Source organism: Chrysochloris asiatica, unplaced genomic scaffold (genome assembly GCF_000296735.1).
Source record: "Chrysochloris asiatica unplaced genomic scaffold, ChrAsi1.0 scaffold00081, whole genome shotgun sequence".
Classification (NCBI taxonomy): Eukaryota; Metazoa; Chordata; class Mammalia; order Afrosoricida; family Chrysochloridae; genus Chrysochloris; species Chrysochloris asiatica.
In genome coordinates, this window is record NW_006408599.1 from 9390385 (window position 1) to 9408398 (window position 18014).

Below are 18014 nucleotides of genomic sequence, written 5' to 3' on the forward strand. Positions count from 1 at the left end.
TAAGCTGAGGCTTCAAAATGTCTATTATTTCTTTTCTTTATTGTTCTATGAAGAAATTTTAAGCAGATAACTTCTTTATAGAACTTTACCACTCTGGACAACAGAAGAGATGAGAAAGACAGAGTTATGGGGAATTTTCAAGTCAAGGGAATCCTTTAAATTTTAAGTTACATTCTCAAACACACACCAAGTCCTCCCTCTGAGTTCTTAAACAGATGTTATTCATCTCTGAGTCAATGAATGGCAAGGGTTTGCCTGTGATGTGCACATTAATTGCTGGCATGTAAAAGGAAGTGCTGGAAAAGTGTTTGAAAGTGGTTCTGTCTCTTAAAAAGATTAAAAGTTTCCTCCAGAACTTGGTTTCTATTAATGATTGGCTTAGTAAATATTTCTAAGTAGACAGAAGAGAGATTTTTGTCTTACATTGTCTTCAACCTACACACAAAAAAAGCCACAAAAGGCCCATGGAGACCATTGGCTTTAGCATTTTCATCATATAGAAGAAGAAATTGAGCCTCAGAGATTGACTACTTACCAAACACTAGTAGATGGAATGGCTTGGACCAGGAACCAGGCATTTGACTCCTAAGCTATTGTTCTTTGTAATATTCGAAGTGTTTCCTATCAATAGCCTCCACATTTAGTATGTGTTTAATAAATGTTTAGTGATTTGACTACACAAACTCTTAGTATCCAAATTATGTGGCTACTACTCCCTCATTTGTTAAACTGAAGCAGAATTTGGTGCCCCAATTTTGATTGTTGTTGTGAAGTGCCATCGAGTCGGTTCCAACCCATAGCGACCCTGTATAGGTTTTCCGAAGAATGGCTGGTGAACTTGAACTGGCAAGCTTGCAGTTCAAATGGCTTTGCAGTCTGGTGCATAAACTCACAGTGCGTTGGTTAAGTACACCGGCTTTGCAGTTAGGACAGAATTCAAATCCTGATCTTAGACAAGTGACTTCATATCTCTAAGCTGTACTTTCTTTCTCTATAAAGTGAGAATGATAACAGGGTTGTGTTCATTGAGAGGATGAAATAAAGAAAAGATGCAAAGCAAAAGAGATTGTTGTGGTACATAGTGGAAGGACTCAGGACTTCATTCTAAGGTGCCTTCTCTCATCATAAAACAGAAATCGTGAGAGTGTTTGAAGGGAGAGGTAAGAGACAGGTGGTTTTAAAAACTAATATAAGGAGATAAGCATTATATCACATAAAAGCTGCAATAGTACCTTGTGATTGTTCATACGCCAAAAACAGTAAGAAAAGAAACAGAGGAAAGAATCATCAAGACCTAGAGCTGCAAGGTCCCTCGAAAATCAAAAAGGTTTGACCTTCTCTCCCATCTCAGAAAATAAAACAAATCCCTTGGCTGGTGATGTTCAATTTTTAGCAAAATTCTCATATGAATGCTCAGGAATATGCCCAGTTCTCAATCAACCTACTATAACTTCACTCCCTTTTCACCTACTGAGAAAACAGTCAGAATGCATGAATCTTCTTAAATATAATAGAAAAAGCAAATCAGGTCTTCAGTTCTTCCACTTTTGTTAATAAGTGACTTTCTCATTGCTAATCTCATCTAATCTCCTTCATCTTACTGTTGGAGAACCTAAATTTCAAAGAGATCAGTAAGACTTAGAGTTACATGTCAGAGCTGTTGCCAAAATATGGGTCTCTTGGCTTCTTACCCATTGCTCTTTCCATCATATCAACACTGTGCCTGTTAATTCTACACCTAATGCTGGATGCTGGGTGATGGATCCACCAGAAGTGAGTCTCTGGCTGTGATGATCCACCTTCTAGTTCAGACCTCTCTGAACTTGCCTATAGTTCCTCCATAGTCCACCCACTTAATCATCTCCCTATTCAGAGATTGCACTTACATGTCCATGAATCTTCTATTGAGGTGCAGGGTAGAGGCCACATCCAACTTGAGAGGCGGGTCCCGGACCACCTTATATTGCAGGGGCTTACATTCAAGGCAGAGTGGGCTGTCTGCAGTGGAGGTCAGCATGGCAGCATCAATCTCCAGGTGCTCATCCAGTGTGTAGATCTGGACCCCATACACCTCCTCACCCACATCCAGGAGTCTGATGGTCAGTGGGACATCACAGAAGACATTCTGAGGGCCCAGGGAGATGTTCTTCCCACTGACAGTCAATAGTTTGATGTCGTTGACAGCTCCACTGGAGTCCCAGTCAGTGGAGACAAAGGTCACCCAGATGGTCAGAGACTCAGGGACCAAGGGGTAGCGGAATTCCAGTTCGAGGTAGCAGCCTTGTGGCTCAGGACAGGCTGGAGGGACTGTGTGTGGGTTGACAGCTGAATTTGGGCTCCAGGTGCGGACACTGGACTTACAGGGTTGTTCAACATCTGGGTGACCTGTGGAGAACAGATGAGGAAGTGACTGAGGATAGACCTTCAGTATGGTCCTTGGAATCACCTACAGACCTTAGGAGAGATTGGACAGAGAGATTGGCAGAAGAGGGAAAAAAAAGTCTTCTTGATGTTTTGGTGCATCTGCTATATGTGCAGCATCTAGCTTGTCCCTAGCTGTGCAATATAGATCTTGGATTCATCACCAGACATTTAATCAAAAATACACTCACATCACAATCTCACTATAAGTCCAGGTCATAACTTCCTTTCCTTGCTTTCCGTCTATGAAGGAAAGCAGGAAGGGACACATTTGCTATAGGACACAGTAAGTCCCAACAACTTGTTTGATTCCAATAAGGACTCATTTCACAAGGCTCACCAATAATGGGATGAATTACTCAAGGCAACACAGACTGAAGTACAAAGGTTAGCATCAGAACTCAGTTCTGTCTCATTCTAAATCTGCACTATATCTCCCATACTGGCTGCAGAGGTCACTATCATAAACTAGAATCCATGCAATATGGCCTTTGGTATAACCAATGTGAAATGTCAGAGGAACCAGAAAATCTCATGCAAAGAGGAGGTGAACATGGATATCATGTGGCCCTTGGACTGCAGATTCTGGGAGAAAACTGCCAAGAACCATAAATGACAGAGCTAGGAGGCAGTCTTGGAGTCATCTTATCTCTCCTCCTCCTTTTCCCCACATGAGGTCATTCCAGTCTACGGAGCTTCTCTGTGCTCTGTCCAGTCTGACTCAGGAAGGGGAGGGTGAGTAGGGAGGGGGAAGAGAAAAGGAGGGATTCTTCTAGTCTTTCCCCAGGGAGAGGATGCCTCATCCCCACTGACCTCAGCCTGCAGTGACTTCTGAATTTTTCCTTGTTGAGATCACTAGTCCTAGACCCTCAGAGAGCTCTTTTTTGCACTATTTAGGAAGTAATCAGGGCTTAATGTAATGATTGGCTTTAATTGAATTAAAGGAATCCAGTGAGAGAGGTAGATCAGCTGGTACTCATGAGATGAAGGATCTCAAGTTGTCATATTAGCCACTTTATGTTTTCTTGAACATCAATGGCCATTGGGAACTGGGATGTTGAACATTTCTAAAGGAAAAGGGAAACAGCAGTCTTTGAAAAACACTTGGTAGTAATGTTACAGCTTACCAAGAAGCTCCACAATATGAAAACTAGAAAGCCATTAGAGCTGGGAAGGCTATTCCAGTCAGGGTATAAATGATTCCTTCTCCTAGCTTTTGCCCAGGCATGGAAGAAGAGGGAAGACACAAAGTGTAGGTGAAGAGAAGAGAAAAAGAATAAGGGAGCAAAGGAAAAGCACAATTTAGATATAATGAGTCAGAGAAAGAAGTTATGTGTTGTGAAGTGCCATTGAGTTGGTTCAAACTCACAGTGACCCTGTATAGGGTTTGCAAGGAGCAGTTGGTGCTTTTGAACCGCTGACCTTGTGGTTCACAGTACAGGACCTATCCTAAAGTGCTACAGCAGGAGTCCAAAAAAGCAATGTTGTTAAGTGCCATAGAGTTGGTTCCGACTCACAGCAAATACCCACCTCCATCCTGGCTTCAATTTACTCATTTGTTCACAGCAACTGCTGGCTTGAAGTAACTCTAACCAGCTAGGCTGATACTTTTCTTCTTGTCTACTCTCTAACCATTGGGTTCCAGACTCTTGACTTAGTGAGTTGGCGTACCTAGAGGGGGCTTTAAAAAGTTCATGGAAAAATGGATTTAAAAGATAATGGATTTTTGCCATGAACTTTTTGAAGCCAGTTCGTATATTATTTATTCATATCAGACACTTTTATTGAGGGCTCTGGTCGCGTAGTGGTTACGAATCGGGCTGTGAACCGCAAGGTCAGCAGTTCGAAACTACCAGCTGTTCTGCAAGAGAAAGATGAGGCTTTCTGCTCCCGTAAAGATTTACAGCCTCGGAAACCCTGCACAGGGTTGCTATGGGTCGGAACCGACTCCACAACACATAACAACAACAACAACACTTTACAGTACAGGCTACCCAGCACAGCACATTCCCTGGCTATTGTCTCACTCATCTGACTGACATCAAAATCCTGTTTCTATTGTTTATAGCTCTGTTTCATTCATTGCATAGGTTGTTCTTAAGTGCCGTTGAGTCCGTTTCAACTTATAGAGATCCTGTGTAGGGTGCATACTGTAAATACGGGAAAGTTTCATCCTCACAGACAGTTCTGTTGGGCAGTGTTGCTAGAACTGTGCCACATCACCATGCAATAGCATCTAGAATAGTCATGTATTGCCAGTTCCCACCTGATTTAATCCCAAGGCTTTAATGGTCTTCTTAAAACTTTAATTTTTATTTATAAAAGTGATTTGTGATTGTATTAAATTTGGAAAGCAAGAGCACTCTTCTGTAAATAAGCTAGGGGAAAAAATATCATATTTTCCTGAAATTCTAAAGAACTCATTCCACATTTTCTCTTATCTCTATCCAGTTTTTATTTTCAAGTATTATTTTTACTTTGTGTAGTTATTCCATAATTTATTTTACAAAGAATGGAATCTGTTTAACAAATGGACTGATTTAAAACTCAGCATTGCAGTGATGAACTGAAGAGTTACCTTCTGTTACTATTATTATTTTTAAAGTACCTACTAAGTCTGAGCTATTAAGATAAAGGCTGAAGGAAAGTGCAAATAAATGTACATATTGTTGTTAGGTGCCATCTAAGGTCAGGTGAACCTTAGTTGTCAAAGTGACATCTTTTCTCTTTAGCACTTTAAAAAGGTCTTTTGCAGCAAGATTTGTCTAATGCAATATGTCCTTTCATTTCTTGAAGGCTGTTTCTACGAGTGTTTATTGTGGATCCAAGGAAAATGAAATCTTAGACAATTTCAATCTTTCTTTTCTGATCATTATTGGTCTAGTTGTGAAGATTTTTGTTTTCTTTACATTGAGGTGAAATCCACACTACAGGCTGTAATTTTGGGTCTACATCGGTAAGTACATTAAGTTCTCTTCCTTTCTAGCAAACAGTTGTGTCATCTGCATATTGCAGGCTGTTACTGAGTCTTCCTCCAATTCTGATGCTATATTCTTCTTCATATAATCCGATTTCTCAGATTATTTGCTCAGCATACAGATTGAATAAGTATGATGAAAGGATACAACTCCAACGCACATTTTTCCTGATTTTGAACTACGCAATATTCCCTTGTTCCATCCAATGACTGCCTCATAGTGTACGTACAGGTTCCTGATGAGCACAATTAAGTGTTTTGGATTTCCCATTCTTTACAATGTTATCCAAGGTTTGTTATGATGCACACAGTAGAATGCCTTTACATAGTTTTAATAAAGTTTCTGTATTCTCTGCTTTCAGCCAAGATCCATCTGATGCCAGCAATGATAACCCTCCTGTCAAGTCCTTCTGAATCTGGCTTGACTTTATGGCTGCTCCCAGTCAATGGAGTCCTAGCGTAGTGCTTTGGGTTAATGCGCTGGACTGCAAGGTCAGTTTAATACAGCAAGGTCGGTGGTTCAAGCTCACCAGCAGCTTCTCAGAAACCCTATATAGAGATACTATAAATTGAAACCAACTCGATAGCACTTAGTAACAACAACTTGTCGATGTGCTACTGCTGCAACTGTTTTTTAAATTATCTTCAGCAAAATTTTACTTGCACGCAAGATTAATGACATTGTCGAATGATTTCCATATCCTGTTAGGTCACGTTTCTTTGGAACGGGCACAAATACGACTCTCCTTCAGTTAGTAGGTCAGGTAGCTGTCTTCCAAATTTCTTGGCATAGATGAATGAGTGCCTCTAGCACTGTATTAGTTTTCTGAAGTATTTCGATTGGTAGTCCATCAATTCCTGGAGCCACAGTTTTTGCTAATGCCTTCAGTGTAGCTTGGACTTCTTCCTTCAATATTTTCTGTTCCAATTCACATGCTACTTCTTGAAATGGTGGAACATGGAACAAGTATTCGGTACAGTGATTCTGTGTTTTCCTTCCATCTTCTTTTGATGCTTTCTGAGTCAATTATTATTTTGCCCATAGAATCTTTCATTCTTGTAAATAGAGGCTTGAGTCTTTTTTTCCCCCAGTTATTTCAGCTTGAGAAATACTGAGCACATTCTTCCCTTCTGGTGTTCTAAGTCCAGGTCTTTGCATATCTCATTATAATACTTCCTGAGCAGCCCTTTGAAATTTTCTTACTTCATCACCTCTTTCAGTTGCTTCAGCTTCTTGACGTTCAAGTGCAAGTGTCAGACTCTCATCTGATATCCATTTGGTCAATACCAGTGTATTTCAGCTCACTTATGCTTAAGATAAGGAGCTCTGGTAGCGTAGTGGTTATGAATTGGTCTGCTAACCTCAAGGTCGGCAGTTCGAAACTACCAGCTGTTCCGCGGGAGAAAGATGAGGTTTTCTGGTCCTGTAAAGATTTGCAACCTTGGAAACCCTGTGCAGGGTCATTATGACTTGGAACTGACTCCACGGTACTTAACAACAACAACAATGCTTAAGATATCAATTTTTATATATTCAATTTCATTTGAGATGACTTCCAAATTCCTAGATTCATACTTCATATATCCCATGTCCTGATGATTAATGAATGTGTGCAGCTGATTTTTTTGTTTTTTTCTTGTGTTGAGTTGTGCCCCATCAGCAAATGAAGGTGCCCAAAACTTTACTCCATCTATGTCATTAAGGTCAACTCTGTTTCGAGGAGGCAACTCCTCCCCATTCATACTTTGAGTGTCTTCCAACTTGAAGGGCTCATCTTTTGGCACTGTATTAAACAATGTTCCACTGCTATTCATCAAGTTTTCAATGGATAACCCTTCAGAAGTGGTGGTCTTCCTCTCCTTCTCCCAATTCCATCTAAGTCTGGAAGCTCTGCAGACACTTGCCAACCTTTAGTGTCTCTTTTGGTTTTTAAATACCAGTTGCATAACTTCCAGCATTACACTAACACAAAAGCCACTACACTACAACAAACTGACAGATGGTGGTTGTTTACCATAATGACTTTTATTATGGCTACTACTATACAAGTATTGGGGTCCTGGTATGGCACTGTAGGATATATAGCCCTGGACTGCTAATCACAAGGTCGACAGTTTAAACCTACCAATCACTCCTTGGAAACTCTTAGTCACTATGAGTCAGAACCTACTCAATGGCACAAGCAATATAGCAATATTTGTATTACTGTTGTTGTATATACTGTTGTATTATATACAACGTAATACAAATATTGCTTCTTAACCACTGTTACTACTTTTTCTAATTATCAGACATTAGTAAAGTTGTTGTTGTTGTTGTTAAGTGCTGTCGAGTTGGTTCTGACCCTTAGCGACCCTGCATAGGATTTCCGAGGAGCAGCTGGTGAGCTTGAACCACCGACCTTGCAATTCAAATGGCTTTGCAGTGTGGCTCATTAACCCACAGCGCCACACCAGACTCCAAGTAGTAGCTTTACTAATACATAATATTCACAAATAGTAAAAGCAGTAACAGAGCAAAACCCTAACATACTAATTCTACTACAAGTTTCTCTACTTTTATTACCATCTAGATACCACGTTTGTTGCTGAGAACACAGTCATGAACCTTCAAGGTATGTTCCCTGATCTTCTAAAACAATCTTGTGAGGAAGCCAGACAATTAAGGGAGAAAGAAAGCACAGTAGATCATGGTATTTGTTATGACAGGAAAAGCACAGAGGGTTGAGGGAGGAGATATCAGGCCCCAGGCCTGGTGAGAGTTGTTTTCAATCAGTTGCTCTGATGTGGCCTCATTATCATTCCACCTCTCCCAAGCACATCAGCATTTCTTATCTCATTCTGTCCTACATAAACCTCTACTGGCAAGTGAAGCAGATGCAACTATCTCCTTTTGACAGATGAGGAAGCTGGAATAGGAAGAGTGTTCTTACTTATTTGCCAGAACTGGGATAAGAACAAAGGTCTTGAATTCTGTTCAGAGTTATTCTCCAATAACCCTCTTTCCAGTATATATCTGGACTGCATTTAGCCCAACAACATTTAACTCCAGATTCCGTAGTATAACAGATTCCATGTACTAAACAAATGAATGGAAAAGAATACAAAATATTAGAAAGTTCGCCCATGTTGTGGTGTTGATAGTGATGGTAATGGTATATAGTATTTTCAAGTATTAGGAAGAATTATCCATGCCATGGTATCCTTCTGACTAATTCTATGTCTCTGGTCACATGTTTTTCTTTTCATATATAAAATAAAGTAGTTAGGTTACCCGGCATTGAAACATTTAAAAGTAAGTGTCTGCCTCCTTTGAAGGTTCCTGGGTCTTCATCTGTGAAGGTCGTTGGCTTTATTGAATTTGAGTGACAGTTCTTTGTGAACCTTACTGGGTATTCCTTTAAGGAAGCAGTCAGAGATTGTCTGGCACACAAAATTCCTTAGTTCCTTCATGTCAGCTTATTTCCTCTTCATTCTTGAGATCACACAATATTTTGGATGAAATCCAAAATAGATTGGATAATTTTATGGCCATGAAAGGTATCTGAGATGGTGAGATTGGACTGATCAGTTCTGCACTTGACGTCATGCCAAGGTTTGCTGCCTCATGGTGAGTAGCAGGTGAACATTCCACCCTCCATAGGCTTTCTCTTGGAATCGGTAGAGCACAGAGCTGTCTTTGTTCCTTTCTTGGAGAAACCAATTTTTAGTGGTAGGAAGCTATTGGAGAACAAAGATGACAAATTAATTTGGCTCATTCTTCTTCCCTCATTTCTTGTTAAATAACAAAGGGACCAACTGCTTTCCAAAAGGACAGGAAGGTAAATTAGGCCATTCTGCTCAAGTCAGTAGATAAGAGTACAAATTTTGGCAAAACTTGCACTTTCTGGTTACTGAAGACAAACCTTTAGACATAAAAGAGCCCCAAGGATCCCTGAGTCCAATTTATCACCAATGCAGCAATATCTTTAATAATACCAGGCTTCATGGTATAGACCATCTTCTACATGCCAAGCACATAACATGCCCCAGCAATATTCATCCTGCCAATAAGTTCATTTTACACACCACACTTAGACGGTCAAGTAATTCCCTAGCAGAAGTAGACTATTAGGTGATACTACTAACCTAGTCAATGTGTAAGCTTTGAAGCAGTGGATGGTGGGATAAAATATCAGCTACACTACTTCTCATTTACATCACCTACTCTGGTAGCGTAGTGGTTACGAATTGGGCTGCGTTCCACAAGGTCAGCAGTTCGAAACTACCAGCTGTTCCGCGGGAGAAAGATGAGGCTTTCTGCTCCCATAAAGATTTACAGTCTTGGAAACCCTATACAGGGTTGCTATGAGTCGGAACCGACTCCACGGCACATAACAACAACAACTGTAATAAAACTGAGTTCACAAGATTACTGAGAAAAATCAAATGGGATAAAAAGCTTTCATTGATGATGAAAAAGTGTACTAGCTCTATTCTATTCTAAAAAGTAAGCCAAAGTTGAGGAAACTAATGGGCGGAGGGGGTATTCCAAGCAAAGTCCTGGAGGTGAGGGAGATTGTGAGTTGAGGTGATTGTGATTTTGAGTACAATGAGAAAGCAGTAAGTGATAAGGCTGGACCCAGAACATGATGAATCTTGCATGTCACTTAATTTAAACTTAACTTAAACTTTCCTTAAGTGAAAGGGGGAGTTACTAAGGGATTTTAGGCATGCAAGTGACATAAGATTTGTCTTTTAGAACTACTTTTATTTAAAGACATAGGCATTATTGATCCATCCAAAAAGTAGTTATTGAGGGTTTGGTCTGTGTGTGAAGCTGTGGCCTGGACAAAGGATCAGAGGTGATGAAGACACGCTAGAATTCCTAAGAAAGAAAAGTGGACGTGGCTGCACAATTGATGGTATATGTGATGATTTGCAGCAATAAAGCTGGGGCAAAGAACGGAGGAAGGCAGTAAAGGAGGGAAAGCAGGAGAGAGGGAGGCAAGGAGAGAGGGCTAAAATAAGGAGGAGACAGGAAAAGGGAAGAAAGAAAGGTAGGAAGATGGGCATGGAAGGGCAAGGCGAGGAAGAAGGAAGAGAAAGGAAAGGGAAAGAAAGAAGAGAAGATCAAAGGTCTAGTCACTCCATTATTAATACACATCCTTTTGTGTATATGGTGGCTGAATATAAAGTTACAAGTTTATCTATGCTGTCAGCTAGAAATAAGGCCTTCGATGTGTTAGAAATGTATGTATAAATACTTATGCTGATCTAAATTTTGGAAGATTATACAAACGCCTATCATGTATCTATGTGGATATACTGTAGTGACAAAATAGGGTTATAAAGACAAAGTGCTAAGTTTTGTGGGATTTTTTTTTTATATGAATACTTCAGCATACCTGAAATATTCTAGGCAGAGAAATGGGGAAACACTCACATCTGCGTAAGAAAAAAATGAAAATAGCTAGGATTATGTGTTACTTTTTCATGGACAACAAACTCTTAGACTATATCATCTGCTTGCAAAAGTGATCTTTAGTGGGCTTCAGTCAGTTAGAATCAGCTACTAAATTCCCGGGATACAAGTATAACATGGTACTAAATATATTAGAAAATAGTCATCTGTGGAAGATAGTTTTAATCAAGAAATAGGAAAACGGGGTTTCTCTTGAACTCAACCACTTTTGGAGGCCGAAGGCAAGACTTTGAGAGCAAGCTAATGGAACACAGTGAATATAAATATTGGTTACATGAATAATTTTCTATCCTGTTAATATGGACTTAGAAAGAAGTTACGGTTCTGTAGGCTATTAAAGATGAGGAAGACATCATAGTTCAAGTGTTTGTTTTGTGGATAAGGTATCAGTTTCAGAGTAAGGTCAATAGCATAGAGCAAGTTGATGGCAGTGCTGGGACAAATATTCAGTCCTCGCCTCATCCCTCCAGTGTGTTTTACCCAACATCACCAATACGTATGGCATTGCTCATGGATTTAGGAGTTTTATGTGAGTTTGAGAAATCCAAAAACTTAAACATGCAAAGATAAATAGGACGAAAATGAGTTGAGAAATGAATTACAGAGTTTGGCTCAAAGATAGTTTATTTCTTCAAGGATATTAAAAAGGTCTGAGCCAAAAAGATCACAGTGCCTGTAATGGGATGCGCTAAAAAAAGAACAGTGTTCTTTTTTGGCCTGGATGCACTAAATTCACATATCTTAAAGAAAAACCCAGAGCTTCTGGGTTTCCTTGAAGGCCTGAGTCAACTCAGGGAGCAAGAGGGCTCAGTGCTTCCAGTTGAACTCAGTTCTATGTATCACACTTTAAGGGGTCAGGGACAAACCAGGAACACACTTAACCAATTGACAGTTGGGTTGGGGGGTGTGGTGAGATGTCTGGAAGTTATTTCAATCACACAGCGGTAGAACAAATCAAGATGGTTTTAACTAGAGAAGCCTCAGAGGAGAGTCTTGCTGATTCTATCTTCCCAGTGCCTCTAACCATCATCACCTCCCTCCATTTTCATTGTCACCGATCTCACCCTGGCCACCACCATCACCGGGACATTCACAACAGTCACCTGACTGGTCCTTTCTCCAGGCATCCTCCTCCCCAATTTGTTTCATCACAGAATAAGTCTTTATAACAGATTATATACTACATCCTGACAGTGCCACACTGGGGCTTTCTCATTATCTTCATTGTAAATCCAAATCCATCCTGATCTGACCCTTTATCCATTTCACCCGTCCCCTACTGTCCTTTTCACGCTCTAAACTCTCATAATACTGCTGAGGAGCTTTTATGTACTGATAATTTCCATATTGTAAATGAAAACTGTGAAATATTAAGACACAAAAAATACACAAATGTTCATAGCAGCTTTATAATAACCAAGGTAGAAGCAACTCCAATGCCCATCAACAGATGAACAGATAAATAATTGTGGATAATTATTTATCTGTTCATCTGCCATGGATAATTATTTCGCCATGAAAAGGAATGAAACACATGCTACAACATAGGTCAATCTTGAAAACATGCTAAGTAAAAGAACCTAATCACAAAAGGTTACACATTGCATAATTCCATTTATATGAAATATTCAGAATAGGCAAATCCATGGATACAAAAGTAGATTTGTGGTTGCAGGGGCTGGAGGGAGAGAGAAATGGGTAGAGACGAGGAACATGCAGTCTCATTTGGAATGATATAGAAGTTCTGGAAGTAGACCCTAGTGATGGTTGGACAACACTGGGAATGTACTTAATGCCACTGAATGTACTTAATGCCATTTTAGGATGGTTACAAAGGTAAATCTTATGTTATGTGTAATTGACTATGCTAGGCACACAGTCCCTAAAGCAGTCAGAGAGAAGTCAGGTTCACTCTATGACAATGGGCAAAGTATTGTCAGATGGAATGTAAAGACACACACCTTCTTCTATGAGAAACTAAAGGGAAAATGGGAGGGAAAATTGTGATTGTAGAGATCACCAAAAGCTTTCTAACAAATGGAGCTAGAACAGGGAGGCCAAGAAAATGTCTGAGCTGGTGTTAGGGAAGCCTTGGTGAGGGAGACATAGAGGGGTTTCCTGCATTGGGTGGGAACTGGGGCTGGATGACCCTTGTGTCCCTTCCAAGTCTAACAGGCTGTGGTCCTGTGAGGCTGAACTGAGGGTTTCTCCCAGACATGCTTCTTGCTTTACATTCCAGAGGGATTTGTTTAGTGTTCCTGAGTTCGACTCTAATTTTATTTTAATTTACTTTAGAAGATGACACAGTCTATAAGGCTGTCATTTTTCTCCCTTACTTTCTTCTTGGGTTGCTTTTCCTTACTTTATTGTACCTCTGTCTTTTTTTCTGAAGTAAATATATAGAGGATAAAGGCAAAAACCCTCAGTGAGGAGTCAGATTCCACTTCTTTTAATGAACTGGTACAATGGTGTCCCCCCACCCAGGGACTGTTGGCAGGAGCTGGTCTTTACAGGAGCAAGAAGGACTTAGAAGGGGGTTTCTATTTGTGATTCTCTAAGAGCAGGGGCTCTGGTAGCGTAGTGGTTATAAATCGGGCTGTGAACCGAAAGGTCAGCAGTTCGAAACTACCAGCTGTTCCACGGAAGAAAGATGAGGCTTTCTGCTCCCATAAAGATTTACAACCTCGGAAACCCTGTACAGGGTCACTATAAGTCAGAACTGACTCCACAGCACATAACAACAACAACAAGGGTAAGGGAGGGACAGAGGAAAGACTGTAAGAAAAGTATAGTGTCTCCTCATCAACCTGGCTTCAGGGGCCAGCTCCGAGCCATAAAGAAAGAAAGATTGCAGGGGCAATCTCCCATGACCTTCCTTAGGTTCCAAGCAGCACTGCCTCGGGGTCAAATAACAAAGTACAACAAAGCATTGGGCAAAATGCATTATCTTAATTTCTACAGAAAAAAAAAATAGATGTGACTATAAGGTAGTATAGAAATTGTTCATCCCTTGCAAGGCCTGGGAGACAGATCCCTGGAATGTGGTCATAGGTGGGACCTACAATGATGCTGTTGTTTGTAGTTAAGTGCTGTCGAATCAGCGGTGACTCATAGTGACTGTGATATGGTTTCCAAGAATGACTGGTGAGTCTGAAGCACCAAGTTTGTGGTTAGCAGTTCAGTGCTTATCCTACAACACCACACCATGCTTTCCTCCAGTGTCTTGTATAGGTAAATAGATCTCAATAAGGAAGGAGAAACTCATATATATATATATAAACACCTGCACATCATGCCCTTCAAGTGTGTGGCCTTGGTACTTATTTAATACACTGATGCTTTTGTTTCTTGGGACGGTCCAGAGGCTCAGAAAATATCACGAATTCGTGAATACTAACCTTGTGGGATAGCTTTAAGATTAAATGAGATTGTATATGAGAAAGACCACTAAGAGTCATAGAACGCCACATCCATTGAAGAGTTTTTATGGATAACCTCGATCTGTAAGCAAGCTTCCAGATGACTTACCTTCTGCTTCCCGAGGGCTCCAGTGTCCTGATGGGCCACAGGGCATTGGAGAGGAGGCATTGAAGGCATACTGCACCAGGATTCTCCCCTCCAGACACAGGTCACATGCTGATCCCAATTCTCTAGGAGGCCAAGGAAAGAGAGAAAATGCACCGACTTAGGAACAATTGAATGAGCTAGGGACTCAATTAGGTCAAAGGCAACAGGACAGATGACATATGCTCTTGCCTCTCTACAGATGCCAAAGTTTGTGGAAAATGACCATGAACTCGGCATAGCAAGTACCTGGTTATCAAGGCTTAAATGACTTCTGTTCTGTTGGTGAATATACTTTTCTAATTTGAAGTGAAGCAGAACCAAAAGCCAAATATTTAATACCTGCAATAATCTTAATTTATAAGTTGTGAAAAGTTTCAATGGGAATTTACTGTGTGGTTCTGAGAAAAACTCTTGCCCCCAAATTTATTCTTTTAGTTATATTTATCAGAGATCTACCATGAGCCAACTGCCATCCTGTGCCCTCAACATTAAATATAAAAGAAAGCTCATTTAGACTGAAAAGTTAAGGGGCTGGACTAAATAATGCCTACAGAAGCTTCCAGCCCTGACATTCAGGGATGGATGAGTCACTCTTAGACTTAACAGTCAAAAGTAGTTTCCTTCCATGCCATCTAATTTATTTTAGCAGCTTTCCAACGGGTGAGCCAATCCCTCAATGGGACCAGCCCCAGAAGTGGAATATTATGGTGGCTTCCCCCACTGTCTTTTGTATCTGGATTCAATCTCCCTTTGGCCACAACAGCTTCTGGGATCCTACTTGTTCTCCAGACTTGGCATCTGCTTAAGAGGCAATTGCAGGGATGGGAGATGGATGAGTCCTCTCCTCCTGTATTTCTGTAGACTCGAAACTGTAAATCTGAGCCATTCTGCAGAGGGACTGGCAACTGAAGAAGTGTCCCAGCTCAGCCCATTACTTCTCAAAATGCAATGACCTTACTGATACTGTCTTAATTCCCAGAAGAATGTGTGTTCTTTGGCTACCTGAAAGGATGCAGTGGAGGAACCATGTCTCAAACCCTAGGGCTTTTCCTTCAAAGGGAAGTCCTCTATGGTTCTGGGATCACTGGTGGAGGAAGAGTCTATTGTGAAAATCACAGTCTGCTGGTTCCTGCCATCCGTCTTCTGTACAGCTACCAGGGGAATCATTCCATAGCCAATATTAACAGGTCACCTCCCTGCTTCCCTCCTTAATGACTCTAACCCATTATACCCTGTACCATAATATCCAAGACCCTTTGCAAGCTCTCCTCTTTATCATGCTAGCATTATTTCTTAGCTCTCTAAGCTCTTCCCAACTGTCAGACTCTGCCATGACTCTGACCTTCTCTCTGAATGCTGTTTCTTCTGCCTAGAATGCCCTTTCCCCATTTTTTTCACCTGCTTGATGCTCCCATCTTTCAAGGTTTCCCTTAAACATAATTTCATCAGGTGAAGACTTTTCTGTAGATAGGTGAGTGTCTCTCAATAGATTGTGGAGTCCTTTGGTCATGGTGCATGTCTTATCATTATTTTCTCCCCACAGCGGCTAGTACACAGCTTGTTGCATAGTGACAATCAACATATGTTGTTTAAAGGAGAAATGAGCACGTGGATACCACTCAGAGATACATTTGTAATACTCATGACTAAGCTAGTTCAGACCTTGAAATCGCAGATTCTGACTCCTTAGCCTTATCACTGTAATTGTGAGACCATACGTAGGTAAAATATTTGCAAGCACAATGATATTCAGAGATAAGAGAATGATTAAATAGCCTATGGTTAATTTGCTCAATGGAATGGTAAGCAGCTATTACAGTAACATTTATAAAGATTGTGCAACTGCTTAGAAAGCATGCATGCTATGATAAGTGAAAAGCTCATATTCAAAACTGAACTACCACTAATATCTTAATGTTGTTCAAGTAACTTTATGCAACAAAATATTATTAGCAGTTGATTCTGGGTAATGGAAAATAGGATAAGTTCCCCCTCTATTCATATTCTTTCAAGTTTTTACATTTTTCTACCTGTATCAGTAAGTATGAGTTTCTTTTGTACTAGTAATTATAAAATTATACAAATACACTTGTAGTCATGGAGTAAGGGGTAGAGAGAAAGTATCTCAGAACCACTAGCAGAGAACAGAGTTCTATCACAATAACCACAGCCCATGCGCAGCAACTCCAAATCACATCACCACGAGATTATAAATGTTTTAGGAGAAGGAACCTTGCTGACTGCAATGGTAAATGAAACATTTTTTTTTCTCATTTCCTCTAATGCTCTGTTTCCTCTTTGTGTGATACACACAAAGTTAGCCAATGCTTTATTGAGTTCTTAGCTCATCCTTACTGTTGCAGTGTTCCAACTCACAGGGACCCTGAATAGAGTTTCCAAGGAGTGACTGGTGGGTTTGAACCATGTGTTTATCAGTCCAGTGCTTATACTACAGCTCCTTACCAGGACTTCTAGATCATCCTAGGTTCCCAATAAATATTTTGATGAATGAATAAAACATCATCCAGGGAAGAATGATACTCCTTGTTGGCACAGAGTTACACAAAGTGTGTTCCCTTTATTCATTTATTGACTCATGTACTCATTTGTTTCTTTTATTCATCCATCAGATAGCTAGCTACTAGGGAGTTTCTGGGTGCACAGCACCCACTTAACAATAACAACTCCTTATAGTGCTAAACACTGACCAAACAGAAAACCAAAAATAAATCTGTCATCAGTGAGTTGATTCTGACTTGTGGCAACCCCATGCGTGTCACAGCAGAACTGTGCTTCATAGGGATTTCAGTGGGTAATTTTTAAGATTTCCAGGCCTTTCTACTGAAATACATGTGGGTGAACTCAAACCTTCAACCTTTCAGTTAGCAGCCACTTGAGCATGTTAACCCAGGGACTCTAACTGACTACAGGAAAATGAAACCCACTGCCTTACAGTTAATTCTCTAACTCATTGACCTACAGACAGAATAGAACTGCTCCACAGAATTTCCAAGACTGTAGATCATTAAGGAAGCAGACTGCCTCATCTTTCTCCTGCAGAGAAGTCTATGAGTTCGAACTGCCAACCCTTCAGTTAGCTTAACCCACTGTGCCACCAGGGCTCCTTCACTGACCATGCAGAGGTAAGAAAATGAGACATGTTCCTGCCCATGTAGGGCTTGCAGTCCAGTAGATGAAGTAGTCAAGTAGTCAGTAAGCAAACCGGTAAACATAAATAAAGTTATAGATTGTAATAGCTTTTAAAAGGGAACGAAAAGGATTAGAACAAAGGGGGAGCTGGCCTTATTAACAATGGAGTGGTCATGGAATGTCTTTTTGAAGGGAAACCATTTGCACCAGTGCTTGAAGGATGGCACAAAGAATAGCCGTAAGAACATTTCATACAGAGCCTCCAGGTATTTAACGAGACTAAGCAGGGAAAATGGCTTGATCCATAGGGTCCTGAAAGAAGCCTAAGAGGCAGGAGCCACACATGAAAGCAGTAAGAGAGGCCTCTAAGGTGCACTCTGGCTGCACCTCTTCCAACACAGATCTGTTGGTTTTTTTACCAAGCAGCCCATGGCA

The 18014-nt window shown here is 40.5% G+C and overlaps 1 protein-coding gene across 1 annotated transcript in view; it reads right to left on the reverse strand.

Annotated features, from left to right (window-relative positions):
- PAPPA (pregnancy-associated plasma protein A, pappalysin 1) overlaps positions 1 to 18014 on the reverse strand; it is a 302780-nt gene that overhangs the window by 199655 nt on the left and 85111 nt on the right. The window contains exons 6-7 of the mRNA XM_006865683.1: positions 14391 to 14512; positions 1887 to 2385 (exon numbers count right to left, since the gene is read on the reverse strand). Coding sequence (XP_006865745.1) covers positions 1887 to 2385; positions 14391 to 14512 — 621 coding nt within the window. The remainder of the gene's footprint in view (positions 1 to 1886; positions 2386 to 14390; positions 14513 to 18014) is intronic.